The sequence below is a fragment of the Carettochelys insculpta genome, chromosome 2 (genome assembly GCF_033958435.1).
Source record: "Carettochelys insculpta isolate YL-2023 chromosome 2, ASM3395843v1, whole genome shotgun sequence".
Taxonomy (NCBI): Eukaryota; Metazoa; Chordata; order Testudines; family Carettochelyidae; genus Carettochelys; species Carettochelys insculpta.
The window spans coordinates 81,792,641-81,811,876 of NC_134138.1; the positions used below are offsets into that span (position 1 = coordinate 81,792,641).

The 19,236-nt window shown below is 43.0% G+C and overlaps 1 protein-coding gene across 2 annotated transcripts in view; it reads left to right on the plus strand.

The window, feature by feature from the left end:
• The window catches only part of NOL4 (nucleolar protein 4), a 275,179-nt gene that overhangs the window by 148,795 nt on the left and 107,148 nt on the right, over nucleotides 1–19,236 (plus strand). For both annotated transcript variants that reach the window (XM_074985807.1, XM_074985808.1), the window contains exon 6: nucleotides 7,819–8,102. In XM_074985807.1, coding sequence (XP_074841908.1) covers nucleotides 7,819–8,102 — 284 coding nt within the window. The remainder of the gene's footprint in view (nucleotides 1–7,818; nucleotides 8,103–19,236) is intronic.

Here is a 19,236-nt window from a genome sequence, read left to right on the forward strand (position 1 = left end):
TCTCTGAGGGAAATTCTTCACTCCTGATACACTTGAGTATGAACTACATCCCTGAGAGTCCATTTTTGCATTGAGATAGTCCATTAAATTGATTTGTGCTCTTTGTATATGTAGAACCATAAGACTGATGTGATTCTGAATGCATCACTGCCATGGAGCAATTGCTCCCCCTCTTGACAATTGATGTAATTTACTACTGTAGTGTTGTGTATATAAGGACCTGAGTGGTCATTCCCTTTAGTAGAGGCAGAAACAATTAGCACAGTTCTCTTATCATTCTGATTTCCAAAACATTAATGTGAGATTGGAAGTCCACATAGTCCAGTGAGGCTGAAAAAGAGTTATATGTAGTCCCCAATCACCCCTGGAGGTGCCTGGGGTCAAAGGGGTGGGGGAACAGATAGCTTGGTGGTTTGAGCATTGGTCTGCTAAACCCAGGGCTGTGAGCTCAATCCTTGAGGAGGCCAGTTAGGGCAAATAGATGTCAGGGATGGTGCTTAGCCCTGCCAAGAGGGCAGGGGACTGGACTAGATGATCTCCCAAGGTCCCTCCAAGCTCTAGGAGATATGTATCTCCAATTATATACATACACATTAGCCTTTATGAGGAGATGAATGACACCCTTTGGCAAGATTTCAGTACATTCTTCCACTACAGGAGAAAGAGTAAGACTCATGCTGCAACTGACACCTATTAAGTTCATACTGGGTCTGCCTGGTTGAAAGGCTGAATTCAGCCATCCCTGGAGTGATCTGAGATGAAATCTGGCATTCAGTGTTGTGAAAGTGCACAAAGCCATGCTCCCTAGGAATTTGAAATAGCCTCCTACCAAAGTTATTGGATGAAATGGAAGATCTGGACAGATGTGATCAATTGAGCAAGGCCTGTACAGAGGCAAGACAGCTTCTGAGGTTCTTGAGTCAGGGATTGCTATGTGAACCCAGCTGAGTGAGAATAGCACTGATGTGCTTTTTTGAACAGAAGACAAAATGAGCAAGGAAAGAATGGCAGCCTCATGGAGGAGGTCTGTGGTCTAGTGAGATGATTTTCTTTGAATTAGTAATTTGAATAAGGCTGAATGCAGAGAACTTGTCTTCTGAGATGAGCAGCCACCACAAAGAGAGACTTGTAAATGCAATTGGGACAGAGGAGAAACAGAAAAGTAGTACTCTGAATTGGCATTGCTTTGTTGGTGCTGTGAACTGTAGATGCTTTCTGTGAGATGGATGGACAGATGGACTTTAGAGTCCCATAAATTGAGAATTATAAACCTATGTATGGGATTTAAGAATGGGATTGTAGACATGTGAGTAATCATTCGACACGTAATGCATATGACAAATGTGTTTCTCGAGGTCCAGAGTAGGATGTCAACATCTTGTTTTTCTTTGGAATCAGGAAATATGCAGAATAGAATTCCTTGCCTCAGAGGCTACGTCTACACGTGCAGCCAACATCGAAATAGCTTATTTCGATGTTGCGACATCGAAATAGTCTATTTCGATGAATAACGTCTACACGTCCTCCAGGGCCAGCAACGTCGATGTTCAACTTCGACGTTGCTCAGCCCAACATCGAAATAGGCGCAGCGAGGGAACGTCTACACGCCAAAGTAGCACACATCGAAATAAGGGAGCCAGGCACAGCTGCAGACAGGGTCACGGGGCGGACTCAACAGCAAGTCGCTCCCTTAAAGGGCCCCTCCCAGACACACTTTCATTAAACAGTGCAAGATACACAGAGCCAACAACTAGTTGCAGACCCTGTATATGCAGCACGGACCCCCAGCTGCAGCAGCAGCAGCCAGAAGCCCTGGGCTAAGGGCTGCTGCCCACGGTGACCACAGAGCCCCGCAAGGGCTGGAGAGAGAGTATCTCTCAACCCCCCAGCTGATGGCCGCCATGGAGGACCCCGCTATTTCGATGTTGCGGGACGCGGATCGTCTACACGTCCCTACTTCGATGTTGAACGTCGAAGTAGGGCGCTATTCCCATCCCCTCATGGGGTTAGCGACTTCGACGTCTCGCCGCCTAACGTCGATTTCAACTTCGAAATAGCGCCCAACACGTGTAGACGTGACGGGCGCTATTTCGAAGTTACTGCCGCTACTTCGAAGTAGAGTGCACGTGTAGACGCAGCTAGAAGGAGCAAGGCCCTCATTCTGCCTTATCCAGTTGAAGCAGAGTTCACTTGTTGAAGACTCATATAAAAAGGTTCTTGAAGAAGCGTTTGCTGGGGAAGGGACAGAGGCAATACTTGAAACTGGATGAGGCAGCCTTCTGAGATGACTTCCAGGTCCCATTGGTTAAATGTAATTTCAGTCCGTGCCTCCTTGAAAATAATACAGAGTTACCAAGTACTAGAAGAGGAGGAAGCAGTAAAGATCTGTACAGATTAGTCAAAACTCTTGCTCACAAAGTAAGACTTGCTGTCTTTGGTTACGTTCCAGGAAGGGATGTCACCAAGGAAGAAATCTGTATATCAGGCCTTGTATCAGGGCCCCTTCCTGAATATTTCAACCAGTCTCAGATGACAGAATTAGGAGATTATGTTTGCCTTAAGGTCATCTGCAGTTTGAATTTCTTTTCTATGGTAGGCTATAACAGATAGAGATCAGAGGGTTGCCCTAAAATTCTCTCTACAAAACTAGGTCCTTTGTTGATTTGAACCTCACATGGTTCAAACCAGATGTGGTCAACCAAGATGCTCTGTTCATTATAATCCACAAAGCCACTGACCTTTCAAGATGTATCTGCAACATGAAATTATACTTTCAGTGATGGTTTGGAGACTTAAGTTCCTCTTTAGAGTCTAAAACCCATGAACATCCATCTCAGAGAAAGTTCATTGGCTATAAAAGTCTGTCAGTTGGCCAGTCTGACCTATAGTATATCTGGAGCACTTCTGGAGAAAAATATATTATTTAATGTTTTTCTTTCCTGTATGTTTTGGGATCAATTTGGTAGACTTGTTTATATGGACTTTTCCTTTGTTGCTAATATAACTAATAGATGGGCCAGTATGAAAAATAGTCAAAATACCTGGAAGAGTGCTTTTTATCTGTAGTCTGTCAACTTAGATGTTGCAGTGATAGAAGCTGGAGTCTGCCAAGATCCTTGACACGATCTAAAATACTCTCATTGATGGGCAAAATATAATTTTTTGTACCCCCTCTAGTGGAATGTCCCTGGTATTGTCCATCCTCATTAGGTGGTCTTAGGCAACTTCAGAGTTTTCCATCAGAGTTGAAGCTGTTGGAACTACAATTTCATCTGATGATGAAGAAAAAGCCATGTGTCACTAGATGTTCTTGTTCAAAATCGTGTGTCCTCACACTGCATTTCGTGATCCTGTGCACAAGCAATTTCAAGTTGTGGTAGCTGAACAGATTTGTGTGATGTTCCGTTGTCAAGTTGAGAAATGAGAATGAGGTCTCCAATCAGATTATTACATCCAGGATTAAATTGTGTGGTGCTCAGAAGGATGTAATCAAGGGTTTGACATCTCTCTCATTTGGGTCTCATATGATGAGAGACAGAAGGGATAGCACTCCTTTTTTGAACCTCCTCCTTAGCTGGCCCAGGTGATAAATTAGCAACTTCTTAAAAAAGCCCTCTGTTCGACAGACATAATGATGAACAGTAAAACTTCTTTTTAGGAGGTTCATTTCCCAATGCAGTCCTAGGAAGTTAGTGTGACTCAGAAGCATTCAGTGAGAAGTCAGTACCAGTGAAGGGTGAGGTGATGACATTGTCATATTTGCAAACTAGGTGCTAGTACTATTCTGGATTTAGAAACTCCAGGCAAAATCTCCAGTGAAGGAAACTCTGGCCCAGGCCAGACGCTCAGATGAAATAAAAGGAAATGGGACAGGTATAATCACAGGTAAACAATGGGTGTACACTAGCAGTGGATGTTTAGAGCACAACCTTTACTGAGACAGAAGTAGCATGTGGCACTGAGTTAGCAGCACTAATTATGTTGGCACTGAGATCTTTAAATGTTAATAACTTGTTTTTTGACAATACTCAGATGAGAGATCAGTGCTGAGCTACAGATCTGAATGGTAGTCTTTCCTTACGTGGACAGCAGAGGTTGCTGACTGATCCAAGGGAATCTACACTACAGTTTTAAAGATGGTTTTTTCTGTGGTCTCTTTGTTCCAAAGGAACCAGAGTAGCCTCTGTACCATATGGGGCACATACTGACTGTGTTTATAAAGACTGAATAATACTCTCAGAAACAGGAGCTGCTTGAGTCAGATGCTACCTTCATGGATTTTCCCAACAAAAAACATTTTACAGTGGTACTTGTTCTCTCGATTTCTTTGAGCAAAGACACTGGGGAAAGGACTTGAAGTGCACAATTTTCCAGGGAATATGTCCCACTCATTCCCCCTCACCAAACAGATGTATGATGTGGCCATTATTAATTGATGTGGCTCTATTGCTGGACAGGCAGGTTACTGGAGGACTTCAGGTCAACCATTCAGGTGAAGGTTTGGAAGTCGAGCATCCAGAAATTAAACTAATTACACTCTCGTAGTTGGGGATGATGTGTAAATTGTGTTGTGCTGTCAATGGGCTGTTAGAAATGAGGCACCACTAACAGCTACAGCTAGTAAAGTTAATAACTAAGTAACAGTGATACAAGAAGTAACAGAAGGATACTGAGGTTGTTTCAGCACACGGAGGGAATTCAGTGGCTTTCAGGTCCATTTAACCTCTTATGCATTGAGGGTTTGAGAGCAATGGTATGCAGTGTATGGCCTCAATGGACACTGCTGGTTAAAGATTCCAGTCTCTCACATGTAGGGGCACATGCACACCAAGAGGAGGCATCATATTGTGAGATATGCAGAGAAGAAGCTGCAGCCAATCACAGCACAAAACAAAAATCCAACTGCCGTCCTGATGTCATCACATTCCACACACTGCTCCCCATATAATCTACAAGTGGCTTGTGCTTGTGTGCTCTCCCCCCCCCTCCTCTCTCTCTCTCTCTCTGTTGCTACAACAACCCACCTTCCCTCTGTTGCTAAAGGCCCTGGATGTTCAGGGATTTTTTTTCTGCTTCCTCCCCCAAGAAATGTTCCAAATGTATGAGGTTTTTCTAAAAATGAGTCAATGAAAGTTGTCCACTAGGAATATGCACAGGTGACACTGAGCATTTGAAACCTAGCTGTCCATTCATGCAAGATCTATCCTAGCTGGACGTGTGATCCTATTATATTTCCAAACCTTCCAGCATCTCTACAAATCAGTGTCTGTTGCTGGATGATGGAAGAAAAAATATTTGGTAAGTAAACACATTTTCCAAGTCAACAGTTTACTGATGTTGAGGGGCAGCGATCAGCATTAGAAAAATATGCCAATACCAGGACAAAGTCCTTGTCTGTCATTTGTATGAAGACAACAGTGTACTAAATGTTTCATAAGTAAAATACAAAGATAAATTCTCAGAACAGAAAAGTTTATCATCAGAGGATGAAATGATGCCTGGGATGCTCCAATGAGGCACAAGGCTCTGTGCGGGGGTGCAAGAAGTTGCCCCTCTTTCGCCCTCATACAGAGGCCAGGTATAATCACCATGTCTACACGCCCCAAGTGCAGGGACTGCCCTGGCTGGGCATAAGACTCAGCAAAACAATGGGAAGCGGGGAGGGGAAATGGCCAGGATCCTGGAAGTAGATCTTGCTTGGTACATGAACTGGGGTGGGGAAAGTATGCTTCACCTTTTGGGTCAGATTCCCTTCCCTAGAAGTCAATAGCATTATTTATGCAAGTAAATTCTATTCACAGAGGTACGGGTCTCTAGAGGATCAGGCTCTTGGTCTCAGTCACAAAACAGCTGTTGTTTCACTGTTAGCGTATTCCTACAAAAATAGCTCAACTGCCCATGAATGAAATGTGCTAAACTGTGTAATTTAGTTACCTTGGTAACAGCTGTAAGAATCTACCAGTTCTAAAATGTTTTTTTTTAATGGTTCTTTTGTGCTAATTCATATTTATGTTTCTGTAGCAAACATGTTTATAGCCATACCTCTGAGCATTGCCTCCTAGACATAGATTTTTATTCCTAAGAAGAATGGTAAAATGTCTATAATTGCATTATTTGCTGTAGGCGTTTGACTTTCGAAGAGAGAGAAGAGTTTACTATACAGTAATTAAGTCATTTGTAGGTGCCACGAAATAATAGGTTGATAATACTCGTATCACTGTTTTAATGTTTGAGTAAATTTGCTAATTTCCAGGGATTTTTCATTTGTTAAGTAATTGCCTAATTAAGTAATTAACTGTTACATTTAATACATTTTTCTGTCTTCTGTTACCACTTATCCCAATACATGTGTTAACTAAGGAGCTTCTAAATCTTTGCTACTGTAGTAATTTCTTGCAAAGTATTATGTGGGAAGATGTTTCCTTAAACTAAAGAGTTCCAAAAATACTGTCACTACTGCATGTTTTCATTAAAGTATGCATCCTTTCAGGCATTAAACAAATGTCCATATGTAGAATATAGGCTAAATCTTTTTTGCTTTTCTCAAGCAAGACCTGTTATTGGGTTAGTATAGGAAGCTGAATGTGGGCATATTATGATCTCACAAATGTGATCACTGAATGAGATTTTCATATTGTTTATAATGTATAGAATAGTTAAACTACATCAGAGTGCTATTTTTAGTTAGTATTTTTGACACTTCTCTTTTACACAGGTGTGCACATGCGTTCATGTGCCTGTTGATGTTGAGGAAGGTATGAGAGTAATTATGTGAAACACAGCTCAGTTCCCATTCAAACCTCCAGTTTCTCTCTGTGCATGCTTGACTGCTGCCTTTTCATCAATTTTTGCATTACTGTTGCTGTTATTGATAAAAAGCCTTGTGGAACCAGGGGAAGCTTGTGCACTCTTAGCAAATCAGAGATGGTGACTATTCAAATCGACTGCTGAATGCAGCCAATAAGCAACTGAAGCCAGATGTTGACATCTTTTCCTATATTGTGTAACACACTGCTGTTTGAGAAGCCCTGATGATTTCAGTGAGACCATTCATGGAGTAAGGTACTGAATGCACAGTTGACAGAATCTGTCTCTGAAAGGTTAGAGAAAAAATATATATTTACTTCTAGTTACAGCAATTTTAGAAGTTCCTTGTAACAATTGTACAAAAACTTCTTTTAGTCTTTTATTAACCAGTTATTTGTATTATTTAAATTATAATTAAATACTTTGAAAACAATTGAGACCTGATCTTTTGTTCTAGTAATCAGTGTCCTGGGCCTGCAATGAATTTGCTGTCAGGGAGCTAATGAATTTTTATGTTAAACTACTTATGACCCAGTGTTTATTTTTTAATTGCCACTTATGCTGCATTTAAATATCTAATTCATAGTACAATATTTTGTACACTCTGAAAACTGAGAGACAGATTCTGCCCCCTCATCTCCTACAACTACATTGGCTTAAAATACAATGCTACAATGATGGGTTTGATTATAAGAGCTTAAAAGAATGGGTGCATGTATATCTGGACAAGGATAGAGTTTGCTCTTAAAAAATCGAAGTGAGGTTGGTTCTCATATGCACACTTGTATTAGTGTGTCAACCCAGATCTTTACCCTTAACTTTGACCATCTTTCCATAGATTTATTTTCCAAGCTTAAATTGACTTGAAGACTATTGTGGTTAATTACAAAGAAAGCTTTCAAGCTGTTTTAATTTTGCTATGGAAGACAGCATGAATCTGTAAATTTTATTTGATCTGTCACAGAGATAACAATGGTGACCTGTTACTGAAAATATGTATTTTTTAAATAGATGATTCGGCTGCAGAGAGTTTTAATGGCAATGAGACTGTGGGACACAGTTCCAATGCATCAGGTGGAATACACTGCAGGGAGATGGCAGAAACCAACAGTAATGGCAAAACAGATCTGGAGCAGGATGATCAGCCTTTGAACCTGAGTGACAGTCCCCTCTCTGCTCAGCTGACTTCAGAATACAGACTAGATGATGACAACAGTAATGGAAAAAACAAATACAAGAATCTCCTAATGTCCGATCTCAAGATGGAAAGAGAGGCGAGAGAAAATGGAAGCAAGGTAAGATGCTTCCACATTCTGCAGGTATTAAATGTATAGCTTAGAAAAGGAAAAGATTTGCAAGACAGACTCAAAGGTTATTGCCAGTTGAGCATTTAATGAATGTTGTGATATGTGTCACCTTGTTACTCAGATAGTGTATATAAACTTGCACACACTAGCTTATTTATACAGCATATACATATGTGCATACATTAAAAAATTAGTGTGATTTCCTTTTAAGAACAGATGTTATAAAGCAGTATTATAAACTGAGTAATTATTTGAAATATTTTTAGAAGGCCATCCTATTGTGTACACTCTATCTCCACAGAATGAATCTGTTTAAATGCACACACTGTGGATTATTACTTAGAAATCATCAGTATTTGAAAAAAGCTTGATTTGGTTCCTTCCTGATTGTTTGTGTATTATGCAGCCACCAAACTTGTATTAAAATTGACAAGTTTGCTCTATGAAGCTGATATTCCTTGAGGTCTTATCGCTGTAGTCTCCATATATGGTCAGGAGAAAAGTAATATGTTTATATTGTGGATAAAGACAGATCCTACACATTAGATAGCTAGCTTGCTAAGAAGGCATTTGCCATGAATGGTGGTTGCAAACAGGAGGGAGTTTTGAGAAGGGTGCTCTCCAGGTGAAGGAGGAACAGATCACAGAACCTTGGGGTAAGTGGCTATCTGGAGTGTGTGTGTTTGTGCTTGAGGGTTACTTGTGACTGTGTACTGGGCTTGTTTGCCTGTCTCTGTGTGTGTGTGTTTGGAGATCCATGTGCTGAGCTGTTTGTTTGTTTGAAAGGCTGTACTGAAGCTGCCAGTTAGGGTTTGAAATCTAGAACTCTCTGCTCAGTGGTTGAGCCATAGCCGGGGGCAGGACTACCAGTCAGGAAGGCCAGAGCCTATAAAGCCTGCTAGTAACCGACCAGGGGAGCCTGTGAACAGGTGATTGCAAACAGGAGGGAGTTTTGAGAAGGGAGTTTACTGGAGAAATTGAGAGGAGAGCTAGTTCCATTTTCGCATTGTCTAAAACTTTTATACAAAAAATTATATCCAAAACTACCACACTGAGTTTGCCTGTCTGTTTACATTTTGATTTCTGATTGCAGGTGATTTCAGTTTCAGTTACTGTGGCAGTTGGGATTGTGTGCCTGGGAGGGTTGGAATCTTTTTGATCCCTCGTTCCTTTGATTGCCTTTGATCAGCCGCAGGATCAGCCTTACCCTGTGTGACTAATGAGGGGGAGGCCTGACTAAGGTTCGCAGGCTTTAAAAGCCAGAGTCGGAGAGATCAGCGGAGCGAAGCGGGCAGGGAGCTGCAGACAGGTCAATTTAAAAAGGGAGTTTGGCAGAGGGGTTCCACTATGGTTAGGAAGACCTGCAACATGTAAGCCAGCACTGCTCTCTCCTGCACCTGTGCCTGTAGTCAGGCAGACCTCCCGACCAGGGATGCCTCTACCCAGACCCTGGTGTGGTTTTACAGGGACTGTGACTTGAAATTCCCGCCTAATGAAGTTCTGGCTGTGGGGACCATCCAACGTGGAAGGAGTTTTCTGATAAAAGCTCTCAGGAAGCAGGTGGTGGAGCTGCAGGAAGAAGTAGTGAGGCTTAGGAGTATTAGACTCCATGAGCAATTCCTGAACAGTATTCCTGTGGAGACAGCTGGGGTTAAGATAGTTGTCCCACCACAAAAGAGCGCTGACACACCATCAGTGGAGATGGAGATGGCTCGGAGGGACACTAGCAGCCGGCAGTGCTCTAATCCTACTCCCAATCCTCCCACTGTGGTACTGGGAAACTGTTACGCCATTCTGGGTATGGGAGATAGAGGAGATAAGGAATCACCCCCTTCAGGTGAATCAGAGAAGCCTTGTACCCCTGAGGCTGGGAGGTCTGCTGCCACCACTATGAGAAAAGCATAAGGTAGATGTGGTAGGAGACTCCCTTCTGAGGGGGGCGGAGGCACCCATCTGTCGCCCTGACATGTCATGCCAGCAGGCATACTACCTGGTAGGAGCCAGTATCAGAAATGTTACGGAGGCATTGTCAAAGATTATCTGGCCTACTGACTACTAACCATGCTACTCATCCATGTGGGCATCAAAGATACTGCAAGGTGTAACTTTGACCAGATCAAGTGTGACTCCTGGGCTCTGGGAGTACGGATGAAGGAGATGGGAGCACAGGTGGTGTCCTCCTCAATCCTTCCTGTCCAGGGTAGGGGCCCAGGCAGAGACAGGTGCATTCTGGAGGTGAATGCCTGTCTGTGAGGATGGTGTTGCCAGGAGAAATTTGGCTTCCTCATCACAGGATGCTGTTCCAAGAAGGACTGCTAAGCAGGGATGGAATTCACCTTTTGAGGTCTGAGAAGGATGTATTTGGATTGAGACTGGCTAATCTAGTTTGGAGGGCTTTAAACAAGGTTTGATGGGGACAGGTGACCAAAGCCCACCAGGTAAGTAAAAAACCTGGAGATCCGGGAGCTGGGTTGGAAATGGGAGGGATCATGGGCTATAATAGCAGAGAAAAAAGAGGGACTAGGCAGAACAGGGGAGCAAAAGCAAATCAATATCTTAGATGCCTATATACAAATGCAAGAAGTATGGGTAATGAGCAGAAAGAACTTGAAATCCTAATAAACAAACACAGCTATGATATACTTGGTATCACAGAAACTTGATGGGAAAATCTGCATGACTGGAATGTTGGTATAGAAGGGTACAACTTACTCGGGAAGGACAGGCATGGTGAACAGGGAGGAGGTGTTGCTTATATATCAAAAATATGCACAAAGTGTGGATGGAGGTGGAGATGGGTGCAGGAGACAGACATGTTGAGAGTCTCTGGGTTAAGTTATAAGGAGTAAAAAACAAGTGTGATGTCATGATAGGAGTCTACTACAGACCACCTAGCCAGGTGGAAGAGGTGGATGAGACATTCTCTAAACAATTAACAAAATTATCCACAACATGGGACTTTGTGGTGATGGGGTACTTCAACTATCCAGGCGTATGTTGGGAAACTAACACAGTGAGGCAAAGAATATCCAGAAAGTTTTTGGACTGCATGGATGACAATTTTTTTATTTCAGAAGGTAGAAAAAGCTACTAAGGGGGGAAGCAGTTCTAGATTTGATTTTAAGAAAGAGGGAGGAACTCGTTGAGGATTTGAAAGTGGAAGGTAGCTTGGGAGAAAGTGGCCATGACATCGTAGAGCTCATAATTCCAAGCATAGTGAAAGGGAGAACAGCAAAATAGAGATAATGGATTTCAAGAAAGCAAATATTGGTAAACTCAGGGACCTGGTAGGTAAGGTCCCATGGGAAACAAGATTAGGAGAAAAAACAACTGAGGAGAGTTGGCAGTTTCTCAAAGGGATATTATTAAGTGCCTAAGAACAAACTATACTGCTGCATAGAAAAACTAGAAGTATGGTAAAAGACCACCTTGGCTTAGCCAGCAGATCTTGCATGATCTCAAAATCAAAAAGGAGTTGTATAAAAAGCAGGAAGTAGGAGAAATTACAAAAGATGTATATAAGCAAACAGTGAATGTCTGCAGGGGCAAGATTAGAAAGACCAAAGCACAGAATGAGTTCAAATTAGCTAGAGACATAAAGGGTAACAAGAAGTCATTCTATAAATATATAAGAAGCAAGAGGAAGACCAAGGACAGGGAAGGCCCACTGCTCAGTGAGGAGGGAGAAACAATATCAGGAAACTTGGAAATGGCAGAGGTGCTTAATGACTTCTTTGTTTTGGTCTTCACAAAGAAGACTGATGCAGAAATGCCTATCATAATGCATGGTATTGGGAAGGGGGTAGGTTTAGAGGATAAAATACATAAAGAACAAGTTAAAAATTAGAAAAATTAGATATCTTCAAGTCACTAGAGCCTGATGAAGTACATCCTAGAATATTTAAGGAGCTGATAGAGGAGGATTCTGAGCCTTTAGCTATCATCTTTGAAAAGTCCTGGAAGTCAAGAGAGATTCCAGAAGACTGGAAAAGGGGAAACATAGTGCCCATTGTATAAAAAGTGAAGAAAGAGCAACCCAGGAAATGACATACCAGTCAGTTTAATTTCTGTGCCAGGAAAGATGGAGCAAATAATTAAGGAATTAATCTGCAAACAGCTGGATGAAAATAAGGTGATAGGTAACAACCAGCATGGATTTATAAAGAACAAATCATGCCAGACCAATCTGATAGCTTTTTTTGACAGTATAACAAGTCTTGTGGATAAGGGAGAGGTGGTGTACGTGGTATACCTAGATTTTAGTAAGGCATTTGACATGGCCTCTCATGATTTTCTTGTCAATAAACTAAGCAGATACAACTTAGATGAGACATACATAAAGCGGATGCATAACTGGCTGCATGACAGTTCTCAGAGTGTAATTATTAATGGTTAGCAGTCAAAGGGAGGAGTTGGTAGAGAACTTGAAGGTGGAAGGCAGCTTGGGTGAAATTGACCACGAAATCATAGAGTTCACAATCCTAAGGAAGGGTAGAACAGAAAACAGCAAAATAGAGATAATGGATTTCAGAAGGGCAGATTTTGGTAAACTCAGAGAGCTGGTAGGTAAGGTCCCATGGGAAGCAAAGCTGAGGGGAAAAACGGCTGAGGAGAGTTGGCAGTTTTTCAAAGGGACATTATTAAGGGCCCAAAAGCAAGCTATCCTGCTGCGTAGGAAAGATAGAAAATATGGCAAAAGACCGCCTTGGCTTGACCAGGAGATCTTGCATGATCTCAGAATAAAAAAGGAATTGTATCAAAAATGGAAACAAGGAAAAATTACAAAGGATGAATATAGCAAACAACACAAGAATGCAGGAGAAAGATTAGAAAGGCTAAGGCACAAAATGAGCTCAAACTAGCTACAGGCATAAAGGGAAACAAGAAGGCTTTTCATAAATATATTAGAAACAAGAGGAAGACCAGGGATAGGGTAGGGCCATTGCTCAGTGAGGAGGGAGAAACAACAACAGGGAACTTGGAAATGGCAGAGATTCTCAATGACTTCTTTGTTTTGGTCTTCACTGAGAAGTCTGATGAAAGAGTGCCCAACATAGTGAATGCTAGTGGGAAAGGGGTAGGGGGCTGGACTCGATGGCCTCTCGAGGTCCCTTCCAGTCCTAGTGTTCTATGATTCTATGCTGGAAGGGCATAACAGGTGGGGTTCCGCAGTGATCTGTTTGGGGACTGGTTCTATTCAGTATCTTCATCAACAATTTAGATATTGGCATAGAGAGTATGCTTATTAAGTTTGCAGATGATACCAAGCTGGGACGGGTTGCAACTGCTTTGAAGGATAGGCTCATAATTCAGAATGATCTGGACAAACTAGGGAAATGGTCTGAGGTAAACAGGATGAAGTTTAATAAGGACAAATGCAAAGTACTCCACTTAGGAAGAAACAATCAGCTTCATACATATAGAATGGGAAGAGACTGTCGGGGAAGGAGTACTGCAGAAAGGGACTTAGGGGTCATGATGGACAACAAGCTAAATATGAGTCAACAGTGTGATGCTGTTGCCAAAAAAGCAAACATGATGCTGGGGTATATTAACAGGAGTGCTGTGAGCAAGACACAAGAAGTCATTCTTCTGCTCTACTCAGCACTCATTAGGCCTCAATTGGAGTATTTGTGTCCAGTTCTGGGCACCACATTTCAAGAAAGATGTAGCGAAATTAGAAAATGTCCAGAATAGAGCAACAAGAATGATTAAAGGTCTAGAGAACATGAGCTATGAGGGAAGACTGAAAGAACTGGGTTTGTTTAGTTTAGAAAAGAGAAGACTTAGAGGGGACATGATAGCAGTTTTCAAGTAGTTCAGAGGGTTACAAGGAGGAGGGAGAAAAATTGTTCTCCTTGGCCTCTGAGGATAGGAAAAGAAGCAATGGACTTAAACTGCAGCAAGGTAGGCTTACATTAGACATTAGGAAAAACTTCCTGACTGTCAAGGTGGTTAAGCACGGGGATAAGTTACCTAGGGAGGTTATGGAATTTCCATCGCTGGAGATATTCAAGAGCAGGTTAGATAGGCACCTATTGGGGATGATCTAGATGGTGTTTGGTCCTGCCAAGAAGGCAGGAAACTGGACTCAGTAACCTCTTGAGGTCCCCTCCAGTTCTAGTGTTCTGTGATTCTATGAATATGCATCGAAGGCAGGGGTGAGCAAAATGGACAGCAGGCCGTGTTGGGTGGGGGGTGAAATTTCAAAAGGGGGGAGCAGCATGTTTGGCTACTATGTTTCCGGCTCATCCATTTCATTAAAATGTTGAAATAAGTGACTGTTTTTCTGTATGTGTAGTCACATTTGTATACCTATTGATGAAGTTTTTGTATGTACTAATTTTCTTACATGTGTTGAGAGGAGGCTTTTTCATATGAATGTAACTGAAATTTCTGTTGTTTTGGATTACATTAGGCAGGTTGCTGGAGGTGGGCCCTGCTAATTTCAGGAATGAAAAGTGGGGCCCAATGTAAAAAGTTTGCTCACCCCTGATTTAAGGAACACGAAGAGATGATTTATTTAATAGAATTTCCCATTGATTTGTTCTGCTCCTATTTATGACAAGTCCTGCTTTTTAATCTGACATGCCAAATTGGACTAGCACTTTCTAAAATTCAATTATTGCTATTATAATACTGGATCCAAACTCTATTAATGCTGCTCACTAGTATTTAGTAAAAGAATATAAATTAATTAAATATGCTTTAAAATTTTCTACATCTACTTGAAGGGTTTTATGTAAAGGGACTATGGTGGAAAAAGTCTTTCTTGATGTGTTCAGGGATGGGCCACAGTTAGGGCTCTCCAGAGGAAAACAATTTTGTTTCAAAGTAACATATGAGGTTTTGAAAAATTTTTGTTCTGCATTGGAATGAAAACAAAACTTTTTGAATATTTAATGAAAACTAAATTTCAATGGCACTGAAACCCCTACTTTTTGAGTCTGCAAGGAGACATAGACACACCACTGTGTGCTCTCCATCCCTCCAGGCTGGTGGGATAGGATGCTGATATTGGATGTGGAACATTCAGGCACAAATCCTTGTTCCTTGTGATTCAGAGAGATCTGGGTTGAGAGGATCAAGGATTTGAATCAAGTTTCCTCACTTTCCTCAGTAGTGTCCTTATCACAGGTAGAGTGAGTGTCTTTGATTTTATTTTTTTTTAAACCAGCAAGCCCTGGACCTGAACACCTCACTGATACAAATTTAGTAGAAGATAGTGTCTCTGCAAAGTGGTTTCACTTCAATAAATGTTATTTTATCAAGAGTCTTCCGACTAGCTCTGACTTACTGTTCTGTATATTCTAGTGCTAAAAGTACTCAAGGCTTCTACCCGACACAGAGTGAATTCTAACTTGGCTAAATGTAAGCAGTGTCTTCACATGCTCCAGGGCATATTGTTGCAATGATCCCTTTACAAGCAGTCGCCCAGATATTGATAGACACATCGGCTCTTTTGCCTGAGGTACACTGCTGCTATTGCCAGTACTTTTGCAAATACGCAAATAAGCTTGGAGAAGGAAGGAGAGAGAAAAGGCTTTAAGGTAGAGCTAATTTACAGCTGTGACAAAATATGGCTTGGCTCTGTTCTCAAATGCAATCAGAACCATAACACCATACTATATTCTGAAACAAAAAAAGTGCTAAAAAGGGTTAAAATTGCACGTGTGTCAGTGAATTCCAGCTAACATCCGAACCAGTATTATGCTTTATTTACTTCCGTCCTATACTTTAAGGCCACATCTACACAGGAAGCTTCTGTCTGGAGAGGTTACTGTCGACAGAGATAGCTCAGCAGTATCTCTGTTGACAGATTGCGGCTACACACAGAAGCAGCCCGGAACAGCAATCCCCTCACTCAGCAGAAAGCAGCCACGTGCATTGGCTGCTCTGTTGACAGAACCAGCCCTGTAACCCTAGAAGCCAGGCATGCATGGAGGGACAGCCTTTCCTGGAGCACTGGCCCCACATACGCTCAAAGGCCTCCTCACCTGACCCTCGATGTCTACATTGGGTGATCAGGCCGGAGCCATGATGCAAGGGTGTTCTGGAACTCCAGCCTGTTCCGGAGGATGGAAGTGGGCACCTGCATACCCCCGCACACCGGGAGCTGGCTGTCAGGGGCACACAGATCCCCGTCTATTGGAGATGCGGCCTACCCACTCCTCCCATGGCTAATGAAGCCCTACACCAGGCACCTGGACCCCACCCAGGAGCAATTCAATACATGGGTGGCACAAGCATGAAACCCCGTGGAGCTCAACTTCAGATGCCTAAAGGGGAGGTTCCAGTGCCTCCTGAACCAACTGGATGTGGGGGAGCAGAATGGCCCCCCATGTCGTGGGCAGCTGCTGCACCTTCCATAATCTGGTGGAATACAAGTGCGAGGGCTTTCTCCAGGGGTTGGGGCCAGACGGTGGCAGCTCCTGCAAACAGCCAGGTGCCGCGCCCAGCCACCAAGCACACGCAGACGGGCATCTCACTTGCGGCCCTCAAAAACCCTCCCCAGGTCACCTCCGGGGGTTGCCCCATGCCTGCAGCCCTTCCACCTCCCCACCATCACCCCTCCCTTCCCTCTGCCCCACCCCTCGACCCTCACCCAATGAGGTGCAGCTCCTTCATCTTTGCATGCCCCTGTTTGAGGGTACATGCAGGGTGTCCACGCTGTGCCAGGGGTCTGGCTATGTAGGCATAGCCAGGGGCATTCCAGTGCTTGGTGCTGGAACCCAGCACCACAGACTCATCCACCAAGAGGGCCAGCAGGTCCTGGATCTTGGTGCTGGATCAGGATGAGGCCCACTTGCAGGTCTCCCAAGTGGGCTGCTGGGATGCCTCACAAGAGTCCTGGGAGGGGCCAGGCTGGTCCCAGGCAGCCTCAGCCATCTGTCAGGGTCTGAGGTGTGGCTGCTGGGGTGTGTCACTGGGCACCTGCTGCAAGGGGCTTCCTGGAGCCTTGTTCCTTTAAGTGCAGGTGGAAGCAGTGACCATAGAGTCCTGCTTGCTGTGGAGAGCACGTCTCCTGGCTCTGGTGGGCCGCCAGCATGGAAGGCCCACTCTGTCAACAGATCTGTCTATACAGACGCTCTGTCAACTAAACACTGTCAACAAAGGCACTATACCTGATCAGGGAGAGGTATAACACTGCCCGATGAATAACTGAGTTTTGTCAACACATTCCCACCAGAGCACTTTAAATGTGTAATGCTCCATGAGTTTTGTCAACAAAAGCCATGTTTAGTCAGGAGAAGCCACCTGTGTAGACGTGGCCTAACAGTATTAAGTGACCCAGTCAGTAACCAACGGCCATATAATCTTTCAGATCACTCACTACACTCCTATCCCATTTGCTGATGTAAATTTTCCCCCTTCTTGTGGCCTAAAATGGAAAATTGTTAATGTTCATATTAATTTTTATATATTGTTTATTATGAGTGCAGATTTCAGATTTCATAAGGAAGTGTAGTCTCCAAGTAAAGCAAGTTGTAGTGGAGCTTTTCAACAGTGTGGTGGGTGGGTGGAGTAAGTATATTCGTGTGAATGAGTTCTAGTCTTAATTATTTTGAAAAATAAGAATATATTTAAAAACATGTTTAGATGCAATAAGACATGTAAAGTACTGTAGTTCTAGTGTACCAGTGTAAAACCTGACAGTTGTTAACACCCTCTGTGACACACACACCGTCACACATACCAGTAATTAATAGTTTTGTACCTTTAAATGTTGAAGAATATCAAAATATTTTACATTGATTAAAGAGGTCCTAAACACTCAACTCCGAATGAGATCTGAGGATGCTCAGTACCTCCCAGGGCTCTGCCCCAAAAGAGGTTTCCACACATAGTTGAGCAGTTTTAAGTTGCTAATGATACAGGGTAAGCTTGTCAGCTGCCCAGTGGCTAAATCCATTTGCCACAGCTGAGAGCTTGCTGCCATTCTTTAATTCCTTGCCCTGTTCTTCCCTGGTCGTTTACAGTGTAAGTGTTGCCAGCTGTTGTCAGCTGTGTGTTCTCTCTGTGCACTGTGTGGTTCTGCACAGATAGCTGGCACAACAGACCTTGATCAAGACTTGGCTGGGTAGCGAAGGCACTTGGCTAGATTTATTGTCGATGAAGCACAGTCCTAGTGTCCCATTGACACTACAGGGCTATGAACACATGTATGCCTATTGTTACAGTAGACCAGTTCAGTGAACAGGCAGAGTTTCTGTTTCCTGCAACCAGAAGAAGACACCCTTTGTGACTCCTCTTTTATGCACTGATACAAGCAGGTTAAACATTGCCCTCTGACATCGTTAGTTACAGTCACTTTCATGTTGGTTCAATGAAAACATCTCTGTTCATCACCCTGCCATCCTCACCTTATCTTTAGGAGGAGCAAATGTGTTCATCTCTCCTCTCCAAGGAGTGTGTTTACATCAGAACCTTTTATCTGGGTGCTCTGGAATGTGTCCATATATGAATACATAGTGCCTAGGAGTGCTTGTGGTTTTTGGAGTGCCAGCCCTATTCTTGTCAAGTTCATGTATCCAACAGTGAACCTGCAAGGAGACATCTGCCTGTAACAGGGCCTGACTTTATGCCTAGTTTGACTCTTCCTAACCTTTCTTTATTTCAGCAGGGGCTGCCTTTAGTTCATGGCTTAGGTCGTATACCAGGACTTATGTCTCAGGCTCTCTTTCTACTACATAACAATGGCCATAGTGAGTCAAACCAATGGTCCATCTACCCGGTACCCTGTCTCCCCACAGTGGCCAGTCACAGGTACTTCAGAGGAATAAAGAGAACAGGCCAATTGAGTGAGCCATCCCCAAGAGCCAGTCCCCCTTCTGAAAGTCAAAAGGTTAGGGACATCCAGAGCATGTGGTTGCATCTGTGAGGATCCTGGATATTAGCCGTTGATGGTCCTAGCCTCCAAGAACTTATCTAACTCTTTTTTTAACCCAGTTATAGTTTTGACCTTCACAAGATCCCCAGGGAATGAATTCTACAGGTTGACTATGCATTGTGTGAACAAGTCCTTCCTTTTGTATGTTTTTAATCCACCCCCCGATTGATTTCATTGTGTGACCCCTAGTTCTTAATATCTGAGTGAATAACGCGTAATCAAATTATTTAC